This window comes from Rhododendron vialii, chromosome 7a (genome assembly GCF_030253575.1).
Source record: "Rhododendron vialii isolate Sample 1 chromosome 7a, ASM3025357v1".
Taxonomy (NCBI): domain Eukaryota; kingdom Viridiplantae; phylum Streptophyta; class Magnoliopsida; order Ericales; family Ericaceae; genus Rhododendron; species Rhododendron vialii.
In genome coordinates this window covers 37,582,899-37,603,027 of record NC_080563.1, presented here as the reverse complement: position 1 = coordinate 37,603,027, position 20,129 = coordinate 37,582,899, and the positions used below count along the sequence as shown (strand labels likewise).

Below are 20,129 nucleotides of genomic sequence, written 5' to 3'. Positions count from 1 at the left end.
AGCTAGCAATATTTTGTCAATAACCAAATTTTATTTCTCAATCAAGTACACCAACATTACACAAAAACCCTCTCTCTCTCTCTCTCTCTCTCTCTCTCTCTCTCTCTCTCTCTCTCTCTCTCTCTCTCAACAATGTTTTCAAAAAATAATTTTAAAAAACTATACAACTTTCAAATTTTTTTTTCTGTTTTTTTTAGAAACTTTTTTTTTACAAAAACAAATTTTTCAAATTTTTTAAAAACTTTAAGTAAATAAAGTGTGTTTTCAAAAATCTGTTTTTGAAATTTTAAAACTCTTTTATAGAAAACTGTTTTTTTACACAAAATCTGTTTTTAAAAAACTGTATTTATAGTTTTAAAATTTCAAAACTATTTGTGTAAATATAATTCTTTCAAAATTTCTCAAAATTGTATTTACAGTTTTTAAGTAAACAGAATGTGTTTTTTGAAAAACTGTTTCTAACATAAACTTTTTTTTTTTCAAAAACCGCTTTTTTCAAAAAATATGCGTAAAATGAAGAGAAAAAGTTTGGAGGGCCATTGGTTTTGATTATAGGCAAAAATGGAGGCCATTGGTTTTGATTATAGGCAAAAAATAACCAATGTGAAATTTGACATTGCTAACTTTAGTAATTTCTAAATGGATAATCAAATTTTAAATGAATAATCAAAATCTAATATGGTATGTTTTGATTATTCACATTTGTTTATTCAACTTCTAATTCTCTTAGTAATCACATTCATATTCCTACCGAAGATTTCTGTCGTCCAAACGCTTAAAGGTAAACAGCTTATTTTACTTGGCCCCAAACGCCGACGTTTCATGGGGCTGTTGTTTCCAACCCTTTCCAATCGCTAACAGGGACTCGGCCTCCTCAGTCTCCCTCTCCTACCCCTGTGGGACGGCAAACGGAACCCTGGTTTCGAAGCCCTAGATCCACGAATCTCAACATCAGGTCTCTCTCTCTCTCTTTCTCTCTCTCGCGTACGGGGGTAAGATCGGAAACATCTCTCTTTCTCACGGAATCTCGCCAATATTGGTGAGAAACGAAAGAGGGGTTGGAAAGGGTTCTGCTCTCATCCCCTCTCCCACCGTTTCTCACCTTCTTGTCCAGTCAAACGTGCGAGAGAGAGCTCTCTTCCTCAGTTTCGTTTCTTTTCTCTCGAAGTCGCTCCATCCAAACGAGCTGAACGAAACGAATCAAGTGTTTGTGAAAATGCCCCACAGAAACTCCACAATCAAAAATCAACGCGAAAGCACCGTCACTCTCCGTAGATCTCCAAGGCTTCTTACAAAGCAGCTTCCACCACCAGAATACCCCAAGACCCCAGACCCTCAACCGGAGAAAACCCACAAGCGTTACCCAGAACTGAAATCTGGGTCTAACATATCTGTTTGTCTGAGACGATCTCCGAGGTTTTCTGGTAATAAAGGCACTACTGCTGATGAATTTGATGAGAATCGGAAGGGTTTGTTAAATGTTGGCAAGGATGAAGTGGGCATCAATGAAAGTACAGAAACTGTGGCTAGAAGTGAAAAGAGGGTCACTCGTCGTTCGGGTCGGGGCATCAATGAAAGTAAGCAAATTGAAAGTGTGGAGAAATTCACGGAAGAGGAGTTACCAGTTGTAGGAAGTGCTAAACTGGGTTTCCATCCATGTAAAGGAATTGGGGCTAAAATTGAAAAGAGGGTCACACGTCATTCGAGTCGTGGCATCAATGAAAGTAAGGAAATTGAATGTGTGGAGAAAATCACCGAAGAGGGGTTACCAGTTGTAGAAAATGCTAAAGTGGGTATTAATGCAAGTAAGCATTTTGGGGATAAATTGGAAAAGAGAACAAAGCGTAGTTCTGCGGTTAAAAAGGGTAAGGGTAATGGGGTTGCTCGGAGTGCTTTTACTGGAATTGTTAATGAAGGTGGTTCTGTAGATTTAGGAAGAGCTAAAGTGGGTGGCAATTCGTGTGAAGAGCTTGGGAGCAAATTGGAAAAAAGGGCAATGTGTAGTTATAGAGCTTCTTTGGAGCTTGTAGGAGGAGAAGGGAAGAAGGAGGGAGATCTTGATAGAGGAGTGAAAGAAATTGGGGTTAAGAGGAAGAGAAATCAATTTGAGGAAGGGCATGGAGTCGATAAAGGGTGGACTGAAGACCAAGAAATGGCGCTACAGCGAGCTTATTTTTCTGCAAAGCCAACACCCCTATTCTGGAAGAAAGTTGCTAAGCTGGTATTGAATTAATCTTCAGTTCTGTTGGTATACCATAACTTTGTTTCTTCGTGATCATGTTGTAAATGTTTGTTGAGTTAGCAGTAAAAGCAGTAGGTGTTAATTGTTATACATCTTGAGCAAGTGAAGGTGTGCATGGATGTGTCTGCAAGTCTTGTTCATTAGTTTAGATTTTGGTGGAAGCAAGTAAATATTCTATGGAAACAATAAAAGTAGTTGATGATGTAGGTTTTGTTGTGTGGTGTAATATAACTGTGTAAGCTGCAAATATGGCTGCCCTTGCAACATTTAAATGTTGTTTGTCTCAACTTTGTCACCTTTAATTATCTTATGCCAAGATGACTGATTTTGAGCTAATGTCATTGATGGTTAAACTGTTGCAGGTGCCTGGAAAGTCTGCAAAGGATTGCTTTAACAAACTCCATTCTGACCACTCGACACCACCTCAACCTCGAACCCGATTGAGGTCAAGAAAAACAAATTCGCCCTCCTTCTCACTCCCAACAAGTACATTGCTTAAACCTGAAGAGCCAATTACTAAAAAGCCAAGTCGTCGTAAACAGAGTCGTCGTCTTGCTCAAAAGACTGTGAGACAATTACTGCAGAAGCATTATAATGTCGACCAAAATTATGAAGCCGATTTATTCTCTGTTTTGGAGTCCACTATGAATCCATCTATTCAAGCTCTTCAGAAGGGTTTAACACATTCCACACCGGTAGGTGAACAAAAAGATTCTGGATACCTTAAGAAATGCCACGATAGATCTTCTTCAGCCCATCATGCAAAGCACATGTCACAATTCAGTGGGTCGTATGGTGCAACTCTTGCTAGCCCACCAGTTCTGAAGCCAGTTAAAAACAAGGCCTTACATGAGAAATATATTGATCAGTTACATTGTAGGGAAGCTAAGAGAAGGGCAGCCAAAGTCATTAGAGGTAAAGAGAATAGAAAGGAGAGTTGTATTAATATCCAGAAAAGGGATGTTATTAAAGCTGCAAAAGATGCTCTGGTTTTCGATGCAAAAGATGTCTTAAATCAATTCCATCAGGTAAAGGTTAGTGGCATGGGTAACTTCTCTGATTCTGATGACGATTTTGTTGAGAGTGATGACTATGAAGTTGAGAGTGAACACTAGTATTTTGTTTTTCTTTGTATGGAATTGTATCTGCATGTATTGTTGTAATTGCTCCTGATTGAAGCTGCATTGTTAATAAGACTATGCAGCAAGATCCACTTCTGGTCAATACTTTTCTTGGCTCATTGATAGGTGTTGTTGAGATTCTTTTTTGGGTAGTCAATTCACTCCTTTTACTGTGATGCCGAAAATGCCTTCCCAGACTTTTATGTTTTTTCCCTCTGTGTCCCTTTTTCTCTTCCGTCGTTTGTGTATTTTGGCTTCTACCATTGGGGTACTCTATACTTTGGAATAACTGAAGACTTTTGTGTCCTGCCTTTCGGTTGTTTCTTTAAATGCAATACTATTGGACGCGTGTCCGGAGATGGGAGACTTTGGGTTGTCTATTCTTTGGTGTCTGCATTGAATGCAACCACCATTGGCGTGTATACATATGCCTTTGTTTTCTACGTGTGGTATCACTGAATACTGAAATAGACGCTGAAGCTTCAACCCTGAATTTCAAACATTCAATTCTGCCGGTAAATCACTGAGACGGGCTTCCATTGAGCTTCAGTTGTGGTTGAACCAGGTTTGTTTTCATTTCTTTCTCGCTTCTGAATTGATTGATTATGTTTTTTTTTATTTAGTCAGTCCCAATTTGTTTATACGAGGAAACCACCTCCGTTGAAGACAAAGCAGGATTGGCAGGAGAGGTTGAAGAACATTAGAATTGGGAAAAAAGGAGCTGAAGATGTTGAGAAACCTGGAAATTCAACGAAGTCGTGCAATTTTTTATGAAAACTTGTACCTTGTGGGTATGAGAGGTGCTTCTGAATCAATGGTACGGTAGCTCTTTTTCTTCTTCTTCTTCTTTTTTTATGAAATAAAAGAAAGTAACATCGAAAGTTTTATGGCCATCAAAAAGACCATTTTTTCCTCTCTTTTTTTGCCCTTTTTCCAAACCTGCATGTGTGATCGTTGCTACTGCTCGGCAATGATGATGGAAGGCCTAAACTATTTTCCTTCGCGTGCTAGAAATCAGGCTCGTATGAAATCTCTCTCCATGTAGAGTCACCCCATGTCCTATCAAGAAACACGATCAGTTGTTCGGCTAAGTCATTGTATATCTCTTCGTGATTCCAACAACCAAAATACTGGCCGGCTCCACCCTCCAAACATTTATCCCATTTTTTCATTGCGGTTGCTCGGCAACGAAGATGGAAAGCTTATAGGGAGTATTTCCCTTTTCCGTGAAACACGATCAATTGTTCAGCAAAGTCATCGTATATCTCTTCGTGCTGTCAAAAACCAAAATACTGGTCGGCTCCACCCTCCAAACATTGATCCCAATTTTTTTCATTGCCGTTGCTCGGCAACGAAGATGAAAAGCTTATACGAGTACTTCCCTTTTTCGGGCTACCTGAGTTATACCCAATCTTTCACTGGATTGGTTTAGTGCTTTTACTCTGTTATATTACGAGTACTGCTGATCAATGCTTACTGCGCCTGATCCTAGGCACGTTTGGACGAGGGATCTTCTTCCTTTGAGATTATTACCACTAGGTATAGAAAATAAAAAGTATTTTCCATTAAGGTAAGATAGAATACTTAATTACCACTAGGTTCACTTTTTACAAAATACATTTACCATTAATAGAAGTGCCACCCTAGGGTTTTAGGATACCTTAGAACCTTAGGGTACTTTAGGGTTTTAGGATACCATAGGATTTTAGGGTACCCTAGGGTTTAAGTTTAGGCGCTGTCATAGAACCCTAGGGTTTAGGTTTAGGCATGTTCATAGGGGTTTTAGGGTGCACTTTTCTACTATAGGGTTTTAGTGATTTAGGCACTTTCATAGGGTACCCTAGGGTTTAGACATTTTCATAGGGGGTATTAGAGTTTGGACACTTTCATAGAGTACCATAGAGTTTAGACACTTTCAGGGTTTAGAGTTTTGGTGTTTCATTAATTGGAGGGGTGTTTCATTAATTGGAGGTGACCTGGTGGGAAATACTTTTTATATTCTGTACCTAGTGGTAAAAAGCTCTTTTCCCTTTTACCATGAAACAGCGCTGTCCACGTGTGTGTGTGTGTTTTGAAGGAATCGGAGGACTTTGAGGTTCGGGAGGTTTTGCGATGTAAGTTAGCATCTTTAACCAAATGGACATCGTTTAGCTTCGTCATTTGTAGGTGCCCGACGAGAGTTACTTCTCAAGAACTTCTTTGCTGAAGTCGGCGGAGTCAGTGTTCTAAAAGGCGCTAGGCGCAAGGCAGGCGGCAACCCGCCTAACGGCTAGGCTGCCTTGCCATTAAGTCTTTTTTTTTTAAGAGTCCAGACCATAGGCGCTTGCCTAGGCCCGCCGAGCGCCTAAACAAACCGCTTAGGAAAAATCGTGGCGGCAACCCGCTGCCTAGGCCGCCTTTTAGATCACTGGGCGGAGTTGAGCATTAGTACAAAGTCCATAGGTCTCTTTTTCTCTTTGAATCTCTTTCGATCGTTTTCCTTCTTTGTGTTTGTCATCTTAGTTTTTTGTTGGACTGTTTATTTTCCTGCTAATTCTGCCACCATATGTTGAAAAAGTAGTTTCTTCGTAGATTTGGACTCTGAATTCTTTTATGTGATTGAAATACACATGACTTCTGTTATTTCTGTCAAATGAAATTTTAGAATGGGAAATGGACATAGTTGTCAAAATCGTACGATTCGCGATTCAAATCGTACGATTTGATTCGGGGTTTCATCGATTCGAACCGATTCAAAGAATCGGAAATGGGGGAGAATCATAGATAGAATTGACGAATCGATTTGAGAATCGGTGAATCGTTAGAATCATACGATTCAGTTTGTTTTTGAGCCTGGCAGGTGGGGTTGAATTTTTGCCACCGAAAATGAAATTAAAGTTGAATTTCAGGTTTTGTAATAGTTTTTTCTGCCATACGAAGGGTCGAAACCCTTTAAGGAAGATTTTAAGAGGATCAATTTGGTTCTCCACAGTCGTAATCCAAAAAAATTTGGGTTTTACATACTTGTGGGTTCCGGAAGAACAGAGCTTCACGCAGCATCTCTAACAGAATAAAAGATACCTTCGACCGTCGAACTGTTGGCTGTCGATTAGGAAGAGCTTAGCCACCGATAATCTCTTCCACCGAATTTGTTTGCCATCGAACAGGCAGAGTAAACAGGTAATGAGGCTTATATTGTCCCCTTCCCACCATTTAGACTATTATATTCTCCACTATATGCTATTAGATTCCCCACTACAACTACTATATTCTCCACTCCCAAATATATGATATTATATTCACTCCCACTCCCAACTTATTATATGGGGCCTATTATATTCTCCACTCCCAAATGTTATGATATTATATTCACTCTCACTCCCAACTCAAATTTCAGACCCACATTTTTGCAATAAAAGCAAGTGTCTGGCTTATTTAGGACCTTGTGATCATCTATTTATCTTTGGAGACAATACTTTTGTTGATTCAAACTTGAAATCTACATTTTTTATACATTTTAAAAATTTTGACCGAATCGGAACGATTCACGATTCGCCACCAGGCCTTTTCGATTCTCGATTCGATTCAGAATTTGACAACTATGGAAATGGATATTAGGACTTTTTTGGGCTTTTTCTTGTTTTGTCGTCTCCTGTAGGGTATTATGGGATTGTGAATGGTGTGAACATTTTATGGGACCGGTTGTGGCCGAACGGTCATGAACTATCCAAAACTATAAAGTGAAAACCGAATGGTCATTATTAGCAAGTATTGCAATTTACAACTTTATGCAAGAAGCCTTTTAAAATGCATCTTTCTGTCCATAAGCAAGTTATAGCCACAAAAACCAAGCATGCTAGACAGAGAATAACCATCGGCTTGCTTAACAATACAAGGTCCTTGCGTTATAGCCATTGATAAACTGTTTTTCTATCCCCTTGCCTAAAGTTGTAAATTGCATAAACAATCCGAATGGTCATTATTGCAATTTATAGCACAACCTTTATAGCTTTATCATTATTTGTTACTTGTAGCTTGTAAGAGAGTTAAATGACACTGGAGGTTAAAGTGGATTATGGTCTGAGATACTGGAATCGTTTAAATCGTCTGTAGACACTATGGGCATGCTTCAGTTTTGAATTTGAAATGTAGTCATGTACGCATGCTGTTAAGTCTTAGAGACTGATATATAGTTGCTTTTGGATGTCCTTTCTGTTAGAACCACCAGACCTCTTGGAGGAGTACGATGGGGGGGAAATGTTGTTCAGAGAGTCTTAAGTGACGCACAGATGGAAATTGTAAGTGGCACTCTTATAGGACCAACAATGAAGAGAAGTCACTTCTCGGCAGAAACAACCATACAAATTTGCTTATCCGTGTCAATTACTCAGCTATGATTTTAAGCTTGGCTTGGTGCTTGCCTCTCGAAATAAAGCACGCCTGTGATTGTCTATCATGTAGCATGGCTCAACTTCAGTTTGAAGTAGCCCGAAGTTCCAAGAACGTGCTGGTTTAAATTTACCCGAGTCCCAAACTGCTCTTGGTTTACCAAATCTGTCATCTGAGTCTATGGTCCTTATCTTCTTGTTTAGTCCTCATTGTAATAAGTAGTAGTAAATCATTTCTTAGTTATATGTCATGGAACATGGTCCCTGATGCTACTGATTGATTGATCATTTACTGTTGCCATTTAATTGAACTTGTCTTTTGGTTTGGATTTGTGACATTTTAATGTCTTTGGCATACTTGCAGTTCATGGAGACAGGTCAAGAATTAGGGAACAGATACTCATAAGTGATTGCACTCCCAAGACATTGCAACATATGGTGGGCTTTGTGGGCTTGCAAGTTTTGACAGAACAGAGCTGAAGGCATCTATACCATGTCTATTACTATTGAATAGTTCCTATGAAATATAGTGGTTTGGAGTTATGTTCCTGATTAGTTTCATTTATTTGGGAGAAATAATTCATAGACAATTTCAACTTCCGGAATTTCTTAGATTTTTTTTTTCCTTCGCGGTATAGTTAGTAGGGTGTGTTAGGTTAGCACATGGGGGGTGCAGGGACTATCCATAGCCCTGTCCCCAAACCACCCACGGAGGGGCTCGAACCTCCATCTCCTGAAGGAAGGGAGTGGTAGGTCACCAACTGCACTAGGCAGTGGTTCCTAATTTCTTAGAGTTAGTCCCCGAAGTTAGGAAGCTTATTCACAATTTTTATTCAAGGTAGTTTGCTATGTCTTTGTTCGTTTGAGCATGTCCATGTTGCTAGGTACCAGGCATTCTGATTTACCTTTGCGTTTTTGTCTTATTCTTGCCTCATTTTATTGGGTGCTAATTGTCTGTTCTTGGAACTACCATCTTTCTACTTCGTATTTTGATGTGAACACTTTTTCTGTTATCAATGAGGCAGCCATCATGCTTCATGTCTGGATTACCTTTGGGAATTTGAAGGCAAACCTGCTGCTTGATATCCATTTACACGACCATGTCGAGACACTGTAGGAAGAGACTTGTCACAAAGCCCTTATCCAGTATACTCACCCATTCATGTCCATTGATCTTGGGATGACGGCTACTGCTTTCAAAACAAGCACTGCAGGTCTTGAGAAAGAGCTTGAAGCTCTAATTACTGACAACAGTTGTGATTTCTCCGAAAATTGCTTAGATACTTGACCCTATGCATCATCTGATAATAATTCTGGTTCCGCTCCTGAAACCTAACCGAAAAGAGTTCGACTAGATTTACTGAAAATATGGTCCAGCGAAATGTGCGAGTCCACTAATTTCATGATTTCCCACATGAAATTAACAACTTTCCATAGGCAATTTCTTGTTAATTTCGTTGTCTTTAATTGTGGAGTGTCATGTTTTTATTTCTATCGTTGACACGAATTCGAAAAAATTAATATAATTTTGAATTTTTTTTAACAAACGTATAAATAAATCAAGTCCGTCTAAATCCATGGACAAACAAACAGTCAAATAATGTTCTCAAATTAGAAAGGCCGGGAGGAAAGGAGGGGAAATAGTTATTTGCACTATTTTACAGTTAGGTGTCCGGACCAATTTATACGCATCTCAACAAATTCCTTTCTAACTCCCACATCGGGAGTGCATCTCAACAAATTCCTTTCTGACTCCCACATCAGGAGTTTGGGTATTGTGTGTGTTTAAAGGGTTCACTCTATCTCTCTCTAATCAGCAATTGCCTATGTGAGTTGGTAGATGAAGTTATCTTCTTGCCCTCCCTAAAAAAAACTAAGTCGTGCCTACCTGTTGTGGTGGTGTCCGCGGCGAGGCTGCTCTTGGGTTTGCGTCCGTTGGGCTGGCTCCCACATGGAGAGTTTGGGTATTGTGTGTGTGTTTAAAGAGTTCACTCTACCTCTCCTTAGTCACCGCGGCGAGGCTGCTCTTGGGTCTGCGTCCGTTGGGCTAGCTCCCACATGGGGAGTTTGGGTATTGTGTGTGTGTATGTTTAAAGAGTTCACTCTACCTCTCTCTCAATTGCCTGAATGAGTTGGTAGGTGAAGTTACCCTCTTGTCCACACGGGGGAATATGAATTTTTTTAAATTTTTCCGGCCTGACACAAGGATCAAACTCCATGATTTGCAGTTTGGGTCGTCGCCAAAAACTATCAATTGCTCCACCGTTGGTGCTGCCCAAACGCCGTGGTTTGAAGGAAATTTTTTCACGAGCTCTGTAAAATTTCACTGCATCGTTCACAGTTTTTAATCGCAATGTTCACTGTATTTGACTTTATAGAGCACATTTCAGCTTTTGGAATAACGCACACAAAGTGTTTGTGGAATTGCCTAGATGGGTTCAAGCACACTAAAACGTGGGTGTACCACTTCGATATAGAACTGTGCAACACACTTGTGGAACTTGCAATCATGTTGTCGACATTTAATCAGATTTCAGACCTCTATACGTTGCCTGTAATTATTACTATGTGCTAAACTCAATTTGCTTCACCATTTCGATGCTCAGCCCATTGTTGGTAATTTAGTTCTTTAATTGTCATTTTCAAGCAGTACTAAAAGAGCTGTTATGTTGGTTTTGTGAACCCAAACTGATAGTTGCTGGTAAAGTGGTATTATGGGAGTATTTGCTTAAACTAATGATTTTTTTAAGAGCTCTTTAGCTTCTGTTTTTGAGTAATCAGCTTTTAACATAAGTCTCAGCTGCCACCGGAATATCGAGTTTTTTTTTTTTGGGGGGGGGGGGGGGGGGCGCGGGGGGGAGAAATCAAATTGGTGATCAACGGATGAGCGATTGCATACATAGAGGGAGTATATATGTCGATAATGAAACCATCAAAAAACTTTGAAAATATAAAAGTTCGACGTGGTCTATTGTGAATACTTACATTACTAACTTGGTTAATAAATATGCTAGCTTCGTTCTTATTTTCATTTTCAGTAAATAGTCATCTTTATTATCTGTCCAGTTCATTGTTTATTACGGATTTTGAGGGAGGTTTTGTATCCAAAACGCCCCCATAGACACAAAATCTTGGCTATGCCAGCGTTAGCTACTATAAACACCCTCAATGTCTGTAGTGGGCCAAGTCCGACTATACAGTGAGTGGGCCTAACACCATGGGTAGCTCATCTCACTGGGGCTTGTTTGGGCCGAACGCAAATGGGCTGCACCCTCAGGACGATTACTGAGGCCCGTGTAGTGAGCCCAGTGATCGAGCCGAGAGACCCCACTGGCTCGTGAGAATGACTCAGCAGCCAAATGGACTCAAACACCAGAGTGCCCTCCCGGATGAGATCTAAGATCTGAGATTTACTGTGCTTTCCTTTACCTTCTCTTCTAGAGAGATTTTTCAGTGCCGAGTGGGTATATCCCACGTGGTACCCACTCGGCGCATCCGAGCCATCTGATACACTTTTGGACAGGTCGGATTGAAACCCTCTCTCTCCTCTCATCTCAACACTTTCTCTCTCCTCCAAATCTAAGCCGTTCAAAAAAGAAATAGACGGCTCGGATGCGCGAACGGGCACCACGTGGTACCCGCTTAGCATTGAAAATTTTTCCCTCTCCTAGTGTCTATTAGGCATCAGAGTGCCCTCCCAGATGAATCCTGCCGGGCAACGCTAACCGATTCCCCGTTTTGTAGGATTGCTCGGAAAAGGAGTGGGCACACAAAGAGGATCTGACCCTTCCTACACCGAGTGAATTACCACCCCCACAATGTCATTCACTCAAAGTTGTCATTAGATTCTTTTCGTTTTCCACTGAAACATTAGTGAAAACAATGAAAGACATCTTGAAAGATTGGTTCTTGTATGGGTTACACTGCACATTTTGAGGGGCATATGGCTTGAAGTGCACTTCCATTATCTAAACTTTATTGGGTGGTCTATCTTTTTTGGGTTGGATAACTATTCCTTCTTTGAAAACTTATTGAATTACTTTTTGCTTATGGACTCTCCACCCATATCAAAAGAAATACTTGTCTCAATGAATCTTATTCTTTTTCCTCAAAAAATAAAAATAAAAATGAATCTTATTCTTTCAAGTGGACCCCTTCTACCACTCCAAAAGGTGAAACTTACACACGTGTGGGTTTCATACACTGGTCCAAACACATGCATATGATGATCTTTTGTGTGCCTATTCTTGAAAATGATTCTGAACATAATTTACAATACTTACAAGTTGATGACCTAACAATTATAGCAGTTTCAGAACCATTTTAGGAATGCATGGCTTCAAATAGTAATGGAGGAATCAAATGTCTTTCTTAGCTGACCTTTAAATAAACAAACAGTAGCTGAGTAAGCAAGTAAAGAAACTTTGGATCCATGCCAAGAACTCATTAGTTGGAGAATCCCAACATTATATTAAGTTCCATATTCAACCAATATGCTACTTATATAACACAACATTCCCTCACGTGCAGCTGCTTTTGAAGTCAAGATTAGCTTCTGTTAGTATCTATTATCGTGCAACATTTTTATAAGATCTATCATCGTGGAGTATAAATTGGTTCATTTAGGATATTTGACAGAATGGGTTGAATCCAACCCGGTTATTTAAGCTACTAGATGAAGAGGTCCCAATGTCATATTAAGTAATCACCCATTCTATACCGAACTAATTATATTATCTAACAGCAAGTAGAGGTTCATGTCACAATATCTGTGGTGAAACAAGCTCGATGTCTTTTTATACCTGTTGCAAATCCTTTTCAACCTAAACAAATCACACATGGAAAGGAGAAAAAGGAACAAAGATAAAGGAGGAAAAAAGGGTTATGCTTTCTCCGTTGTCCCTATAGGCTACATAGATACAAAAATGCTGACCAATCTTTATCGAATGGATGCTAAGCTAAATATGGCCCTCCAAAAACAAATCACGCTCAAAACTTTAAATTTCAGAATCAGGTACCCACCTTTGATGCCAAAAAGAAGTCTCATAGGGAAAAAAGGCAGAATTCTAAAAGTTGCTAGGCGCTAGTCGGGCAGTCGGCAATCTTCGAGCTTCGAGGCCAAGTAATCGGCCCATAGCAATTAGTAATCGGTGAATAGTAATTAGTCGGATAAGCCCGCCAGCATTAATTCCTATTTTTAGAACACTGCTCGGAACAAAAAGGCCTATTTCCCGTAGATATTAAATATATCAGATGCTATGCGTTCACATTAAGCAGTTCCTCAAAAATCTTTTTACAATATGCCAAGGAGAAAAGCAGAAACATATGACTGCAGAAAAGAGAGTATAAATCTAGCATACTACTTTTTCATAGAAAAAACAAACAAGGTCAGTAGTTCATTGTCTCTATAGTTTAAGTGCTAATACTACTATTCGACAAATGCTATAGGACACGTTAAACCCCTCAACATCTCCTGTGTAATCATATATCAGTTCAACTCTGTGTCTTGGTAACATCTGCTGATTCTCTAGTCTTATTTGAAGACTTGCAAATATCGCATCCGTACGGATCCGCCTCAATGAGCAACTGAACTACCTCACTTATCGTTGGGCGATGGCTGGGTAATTTATACGTGCAACGGATGGCAATCTTGAGCACCTTAATCATCTCGTCTTTGAACGCCCCGGATAGTTGTTTGTCTAAAACTTCAATAGGTCCTTCTTTGGTCTCCACTTTGGTTGAAACCCAATATATAATGTTCTTGTCCTCTCCAAACTCTGCCTCCACTGGCTTCCTTCCAGTTACTAGTTCCATCAATACGACTCCAAAACTGTAGACGTCACACTTGGTCGTAGCCTTTGAAGTGTATGCGTATTCTGTCACATAGTTAACAAAAATGGAGTTGATGAACGCATAGAAATATGAATAACTGTTTGGACAATGAAACAGATGAAGATTAAAAGCAGATCAAAAGTGTATGTATGTGTTTTGTTTTCGTGATGGATGCCATTTTACAATATATTAAGCAGAACTCTTTGGAACACCTTTTTAGCAAAAAATACTAGCTAATGAAACAAAACAAAAAACACTCATTGGAATGTTAGGTGCAATTGCTAAAAGAAACTGTGTCGCTAATCAAATATTGTACAACTGCTGTGAAGGAAACCAGACGAATCGAAAGACAAAATAATCAACCCACACAAGATATAGTGGTTCCATAGTGTGTCTATGGCTACGGTAGTCGGTAGAGAGAAAAAACAATCAAAATAAAGATTTTATATTCCTCTCAACTCTCAAGAGATAGCTGGGACCTAAAAGGCACAACAATGAATAACATACCAGTGTAACACATGATATGTGCGCAAAGGATCGTGAAACAACTTAACCATAAAGGCAATTAACAAATAACAAGATGTGTCCATCTTTGCATATGGTATATGTAAATAGACATTTAATCAAATCGGAACAGAGTTGGACCAGAAAAGAACCTGGAGCCATGTATCCATAAGTCCCTGCAATGACAGTAGTGGTGGAATCTTTCCCTCCTCTTGCTTGCAACACTTTGGCTATGCCAAAATCCGCGACCTTTGGTTTGTAAGTGATATCCAACAAAATATTGGTCGACTTGATGTCTCTATGAATGATAGGTAGCTTCAGATCATGGTGGAGGTAGGCCAAACCCTGAGCAACCCCCAGCGCAATCTGATGGCGGGTGGGCCAATGCAAAAGGATTTTTCCATTGTGAAGTGCATCCCAAAGGTTCCCGTTAGGCATGTACTCATAAATCAACAAGCTGCAATCCAAACGCGAGAAGTAGGAGTACAACTTGACAATGTTCTTGTGCCTTATGCTTCCCAGAGTCTCAACCTCAGTTTTCAACTCCTTGTCCAAATCCAAATGATCCTCTGAAGCAAAGTCCTTTGTACTTCGACTCCACAGTTTCTTCACAGCGACAACTTCCCCATTGCTTAACTGAATCTTGTATACCGTCCCAGATCCTCCCTGCCCCACTATGTTCTTATCAATCATGGCTTCAGCGATTTCACGTTGATCAAAGCTTATTAGATGGAAGCTTTTCACATCATATGAGAAAAATGAGGACGAGGAAGTCTCATCGCGTTCCATCATGGAATTTTCTTTACACACCCGTCTCTTTATATACAAAAGAATTCCAACACTCATAATCGCCATTGATATCGTGATTACCCAGATAACATTTATTTTCTTTCGGTTAGAAGACCGTGAACACATGGGGAAGTTTATATGTGATGAACTAAGGTAGACTGACACACAGAGACCTGGGTTACCTGAAAAACTTTCTACTAATCCGCCCTTTATAAATGGAAGAGGAATTGGACCAGAAAGTAGATTGTCGGAAAAGTTCATCGAGTTTGGTAGCAATTCACACAGACTCTCTGGAATACTCCCCATCAAGTGATTGTTGGAGAGATCAAGGACATTTAGAGATTTTAGTGAAGAAAGAGAATCTGTGATGGATGAATTGAACTTGTTACCTTGCAACATCAATGAATTTAGCTTTCTTAGGTTGCCGATTTCAGAAGGTATGGGACCAGACAAGAGATTGTTGCTGAGATCAATCTTGACTAGATTGACAGCTTGAGAGATTTCTGGAGGCAGGACACCTGAAATCCCATTACTCTGTATGAAAAGTTCCGATAAGTTCTTGGCATTTCCAATTGACTTGGGAATGGATCCATTCAAACGGTTGTAACCAATATCAAGGATTGAGACATGGGGAAGAGCAAGAAGCCCTTCTGGTATGGTTCCCTCCAAACGGTTATAACTAACTCGAAACCGTATCAGAGACTCGCACCTTGCATAATTTTCCGGTAGTCTCCCAGAAAAACTATTTCCCAAGACAAGAAAGTAAAGCAATTTACCTCCATTGCATGCCTCCGCTGGGAGCTCTCCAGAAAGTCGATTTTCGGACAATTCCAAAAGAACCAAGGGTGATGATCGCCCGAGGCCTTTAGGAACGTCTCCAGTCAAGAAGTTGTCGTAGAGCGACAACGTTGTTAGAGTCGTTGAGCTTTCAATGGCCTCAGGGATTTCTCCAATGAGGGTATTGTTGTAAAGCTGCAACACTTGAAGCTTTGGAAGTCGCCATATAGATTCCGGGATTTTTCCACTTAACTTGTTCACAGACATGTCCAGGTCTATGAGCTCTGTGAGATTTCCAAGCTCCTCAGGTATTTCCCCCTCAAGTTGTTGGTTGTAGTAAAGCTCGAGTTGCTTCAAGTTCTTTAGCAACCCAAGCTCTATGGGAATCCGACCCACTAGGAAATTCCCACTCAATTCCAGATCACTCAGCGATGTCATGTTTCCTAGTGATCTTGGGATAAACCCGCGTACCATGCACGTTGTCAAGACCATGGTATTGAGTTTTTTCAGTCCTGAAATATTCTCCGGCAATTCCCATAAGTTGAAACCTCCGTTTTCATTGAAGTTTAGAACCTCAAGATTTGTTAGGTTGGTGACAGAGAGAGGGAAATCACCGGCGAAATGGTTGTAGGAGAGGTCAAGTAACCTGAGAGAGGGCAATGGCGAAAAGTATTTGGCAAACTGTCAGATCACTACACAAACAGATTTTACAACTTTCAAGACTTTGAAATCATAAATATTAGCGCCCCAGAAATCCCCTCAAAATCCTCTATATCTATATCTATCTACACCGTTGCTGTGGCGAATTTTTGGTCATTGGATCATGTGGAAATTTTGTAAGATGACAAGATTTCCATGTTATCCAAAAAAAACTAACTAGGACACTTGCATACATAAGAATGTTGGGAAGAAATTTGAGCGCCACAAAAATGACTACAGTTTAGAATGAACAAAAAAGTTGTTGGAGATTCAAGTAACCTGAGCGAGGTCAATGGGGAAAAATCCGGCAGCTTTCCTGTCAGGTATGTGGAGCTCATATTGAGTTGTTCTAAGAGAGAGCAGTTGGTGATACTGCTTGGGAAATTGCCATGGAGGTTGTTGTGGCCGAGGCGGAGAATACGGAGCCGAGGGAGGTAGGAGCACACGTCGTCAGGGAAGTGGCCAGAAAGGGACTGAGCGGAGAGGTCGATGCTCACCACGTCCCCATTCTCGTTGCAGCCGATACCGGTGTAGCTGCAAAAGGGTGTGAATCCAGTACTGGTGTTGTTCCAATAAGACAAGAGGTTTCCTTTGAGAGAGTTTCTCATGAGAGTAAAGAATTGAGACTGGTTGGCTGTTGCAGCTGCTTGAAAAGGGTTGAATAGAGAAAGAAGTGACAAAGCAAGAATGAAACTGAATTGAAAAGCCATTTGTGAGAGAGAGAGAGAGAGAGAGAGAGAGAGAGAGAGAGAGAGAGAGGTTGTTGCAGAGGAGGAGATGAGGGAGGGAGGAAGTTTATATGAGCGCCATGACTGGGGGGATCAATGGGTGCAGTAGTAGCAGTAGTAAGTGATGATGACAAAGAAAGTTGGTTCGTGCAGTATCGTACAGAGAGAACATTTTCTTTGCATAAAGAAGCTTTATGTTGATACTCCACCAAAACTAGGAGTAGAGACTAGAGAATAACATCGATACATGTACGTTTCCAGTACTTTATACTGAGAGTGTGAAATAAAACTGCATTAGTCTGCATCCGATACTAATCGCTGCATTTTCTTTCTTTCCTTAATTTTTCGTGTACTACAACAGTATGGAGTCGTATCCTTTTCGGATGCATCTTTCCTTTATACGAAAGTTCTGTTTTGCGTAGCATTGCACCGTGTATTACAGTAATTTATGTTGTGTGCATGACATTGCCGACGGCCCGTACTGCACTACTCCATTTGTTTAGCTTTCGGATCTTAGTTACCGAATTCCATCATTCGCTCCTGCCTTTTTCTGGTTCAGGTATGAGAATGAAAGTCTTTTATCTTTAGTGTCGTCTTATTTGGGCTTTTTCCAAGCAACCTTATTGCTGCCAAGGTCAGGTTTCTAATAATGTGAGTGACATTAAGTAGCAAAAAAGGATGGAAATGCTAATAACAGCCCAATGGACTGTCAATAAAACTGGAAAACTGCAACAACAAAAAAAAGTTTTAGTGTGTTAAAGTGCCTTGAAAAATGTTAAAAGTGCATCAGAAACTGTATTTTTTTGTATTGTTCTTGCATTATTGACAACCCAATGGACTGTGAATGGATTAAGTGCAAAAGTATGGGTAATTATGGCCGCACTCTTTTTTTTTTTTTTGGCCGTCTTGCATGTGAATTTTGCACCATTGTCTTTCATGTCTAAAAGAATCCACAAATGTAAGGACAATATTATAAATTTACAAACAAAAGAAACAAAAAAAGAGCTTTAGGAGTACTGTTCTTAAACTGTCCTTGGTTGCTGCTGTTTATCATGTCTGGTGTGAGAGAAACAGAAGAATTCTTCAGCAGAAGCCTTTGGATTCTTGCTCTCTTGGGGCCAAGATCTTTTTTTTTTTTGGTACATTGGAAATAAAAACAACAACTAAAATCTCTCAAAAACAACGCCTCGCATATCTGCTTCTAAGAGCGGAATGATGTCATCCGGCGGGATTGACATGTGACACTTGGGGCCAAGATCTGTACTGATACAAGAGATTCTATGATATCTTGGAGGGTAATTGCAGCTCCTGGGATGGTTTATAGAGTCCTTGAAGCTGCTCATATGCAGTTTGTTCTGTGTCTTTGTTTTGGTCAGTATTGGCTTGGACATGGCCTGAGTTCTTTTGTGTTTTTTTGTTTGGCTTTTAGGCCTTGTAAGGCCTCTAGGACTCTAGGTTGCTGTGTAAAGTCTTTTGCTGGACTTTTGTCTGTACTTCTTTGTTGGGGCTCTTAATGGAAAGGGCTTCTTACCAAGGGAAAAAAAAAAAACCTTCTTGCCTGCGAATTTACACCATTGTCCTTTCATGTCTAAAAAGAATCCACACTTGAAAGGACAATATTATTTCCTTTGGTTCAACGATAAGGTTGTTCGGTTCGGGCCAGTTTAGGAGCACATCAACTAATCCCCTTTCAGGTCCGGTCAATGGACAATATTATTTGTTTTGCACAAAAGGAATAAAGAAGTGTGGGGTTACAAAATAAGAGGGTGGAAAACATACCAGAAAAGTATATGGTTTAAAATCATCATATTTGTTATTTGTCCACTCAATTCAACCAGTATGATGGAGTTTGTTTTTCAGATTTTTCCTGTTTCCTGTTGATGGCAGGGTTGTATTTGCAGAAATGGTGGGGCATGGAGAAGGAAAAGCTTGGAATATATCCTGTTGATTGTTAAGTGTTTTGATTCCCAGTGAGGGACCACTTTTAGAGAATAGATCATGCAGGAATATAACACCACCCCGAAATTGGAAAGAGCAATGCTACCGGCACAACAGTTCTCGGAGCCGTTCGATGCACCTGGGTCCACTTGTATCGAACGGTTCAAGACCCAGTTGTGTTCGGGTTGTGTCCGTAGACTTTTTGAATTGGAAAGGGAAACTGGTTAATTAATTTTGTCACACCTTAGAGTTCAAAGAAAACCCCAAAGAGATAAACATTATTAATATCATCATGCTAGAAACGGATTCATGTAGCCGACTCCAAGTGATTGAGACGTAAGGCTCGGTTTGATTTGGTTTTGTTTGGTTAGATCATCAAGTTGAGATCCGGGTGTGCCAAACTGCACGCTGCAATCCCGAACGGGACTACTAAGAAGCTGCCTCTCTCCTTAGATGTATTGGAAAAGTAAGCTAAGCCAGTTCCAGGGCAGTGAGTTAAACAAAAGCCCACAACTATAAAAGAAAAAGCCCACCTTTCTGGGTCCTGTTTCTTGTTTTGGATGGCTACCAACACGACTAATCCACAGGAAATGACTACCAGGGGTGGTAGCCTAGTTGGTCAATGCTTACTCCTCCTATTGGGTTTGGGTGAGCCAGGAGTTTTCGAGTTTGAGTCGTGCCAACGAAGCCCTCTCGAATTTGGCCTTTCTGGGCAAAACGGCTTTGGCCCGCTAGCCCTTGTGGGGCGGTATTTGCTATGGCTCTTTGGTATCTCCCGAGATCCGGCACGGATCGAGAGTCCTTGTGATCGCACCCAGTGGAGGATTGCTATGCCCGATCGCCTCCTCCTCCTCCTCCACCCTTTTTAGCTTAGCAAAAAAAATACACAAGAAATGATAAGCGAGCTTTTCCTAAAGGGCCGTGTGGGGTTCTGATATTGGTTATGTTTAATTCGGTATTGTAAGATATCTCTCACCATTAAAATTTTCTTTGATTTATATTGGGAAGGTGCGTAGCATGAGAAGGAATTCTTACTTCTTCAATTTTTTTTTCTTTTTGGTTCGACGGTTAAATCAGTTATATTACAATGAGGGTAATTGGCCGATCACCGTACTTTTTTTGCATAGATAGC

At 40.2% G+C, this 20,129-nt stretch overlaps 2 protein-coding genes and 1 long non-coding RNA gene across 3 annotated transcripts; 2 read left to right on the top strand and 1 right to left on the bottom strand.

Moving 5' to 3' along the window:
- The first annotated feature begins 828 nt into the window (after positions 1–828).
- LOC131332000 (uncharacterized) lies at positions 829–3,482 on the top strand. The gene is made up of 2 exons (XM_058366012.1): positions 829–2,221; positions 2,605–3,482. The coding sequence occupies exons 1-2, from the start codon at positions 1,217–1,219 to the stop codon at positions 3,355–3,357; spliced, it is 1,758 nt and encodes a 585-aa protein (XP_058221995.1). The 5' UTR covers positions 829–1,216; the 3' UTR covers positions 3,358–3,482.
- Positions 3,483–5,321: 1,839 nt separating this feature from the next.
- On the top strand, positions 5,322–8,653 carry LOC131332001 (uncharacterized). The gene is made up of 2 exons (XR_009201571.1): positions 5,322–5,477; positions 8,095–8,653. It is a non-coding gene; the product is annotated as an uncharacterized LOC131332001 (long non-coding RNA).
- Positions 8,654–12,941: 4,288 nt separating this feature from the next.
- LOC131331999 (receptor protein-tyrosine kinase CEPR1-like) lies at positions 12,942–17,637 on the bottom strand. The gene is made up of 3 exons (XM_058366011.1): positions 16,611–17,637; positions 14,219–16,278; positions 12,942–13,606 (listed from the first exon to the last, which is right to left on the bottom strand). The coding sequence occupies exons 1-3, from the start codon at positions 17,039–17,041 to the stop codon at positions 13,224–13,226; spliced, it is 2,874 nt and encodes a 957-aa protein (XP_058221994.1). The 5' UTR covers positions 17,042–17,637; the 3' UTR covers positions 12,942–13,223.
- Positions 17,638–20,129: the final 2,492 nt, after the last annotated feature.

What these genes read in the sequence shown, in the direction of transcription:
- LOC131332000 (XM_058366012.1), top strand. Translation starts at nt 1,217, where the DNA reads ATGCCCCACAGAAACTCCACAATCAAAAATCAACGCGAAAGCACCGTC. An exon ending in GGAAGAAAGTTGCTAAGCTG is followed by an intron (nt 2,222 to 2,604) that starts GTATTGAATTAA and finishes AAACTGTTGCAG; the next exon opens with GTGCCTGGAAAGTCTGCAAA.
- LOC131331999 (XM_058366011.1), bottom strand. Translation starts at nt 17,041, where the DNA reads ATGGCTTTTCAATTCAGTTTCATTCTTGCTTTGTCACTTCTTTCTCTA. An exon ending in TCCCCATTGACCTCGCTCAG is followed by an intron (nt 16,279 to 16,610) that starts GTTACTTGAATC and finishes GCCCTCTCTCAG; the next exon opens with GTTACTTGACCTCTCCTACA. An exon ending in TTATGGATACATGGCTCCAG is followed by an intron (nt 13,607 to 14,218) that starts GTTCTTTTCTGG and finishes ACTATGTGACAG; the next exon opens with AATACGCATACACTTCAAAG.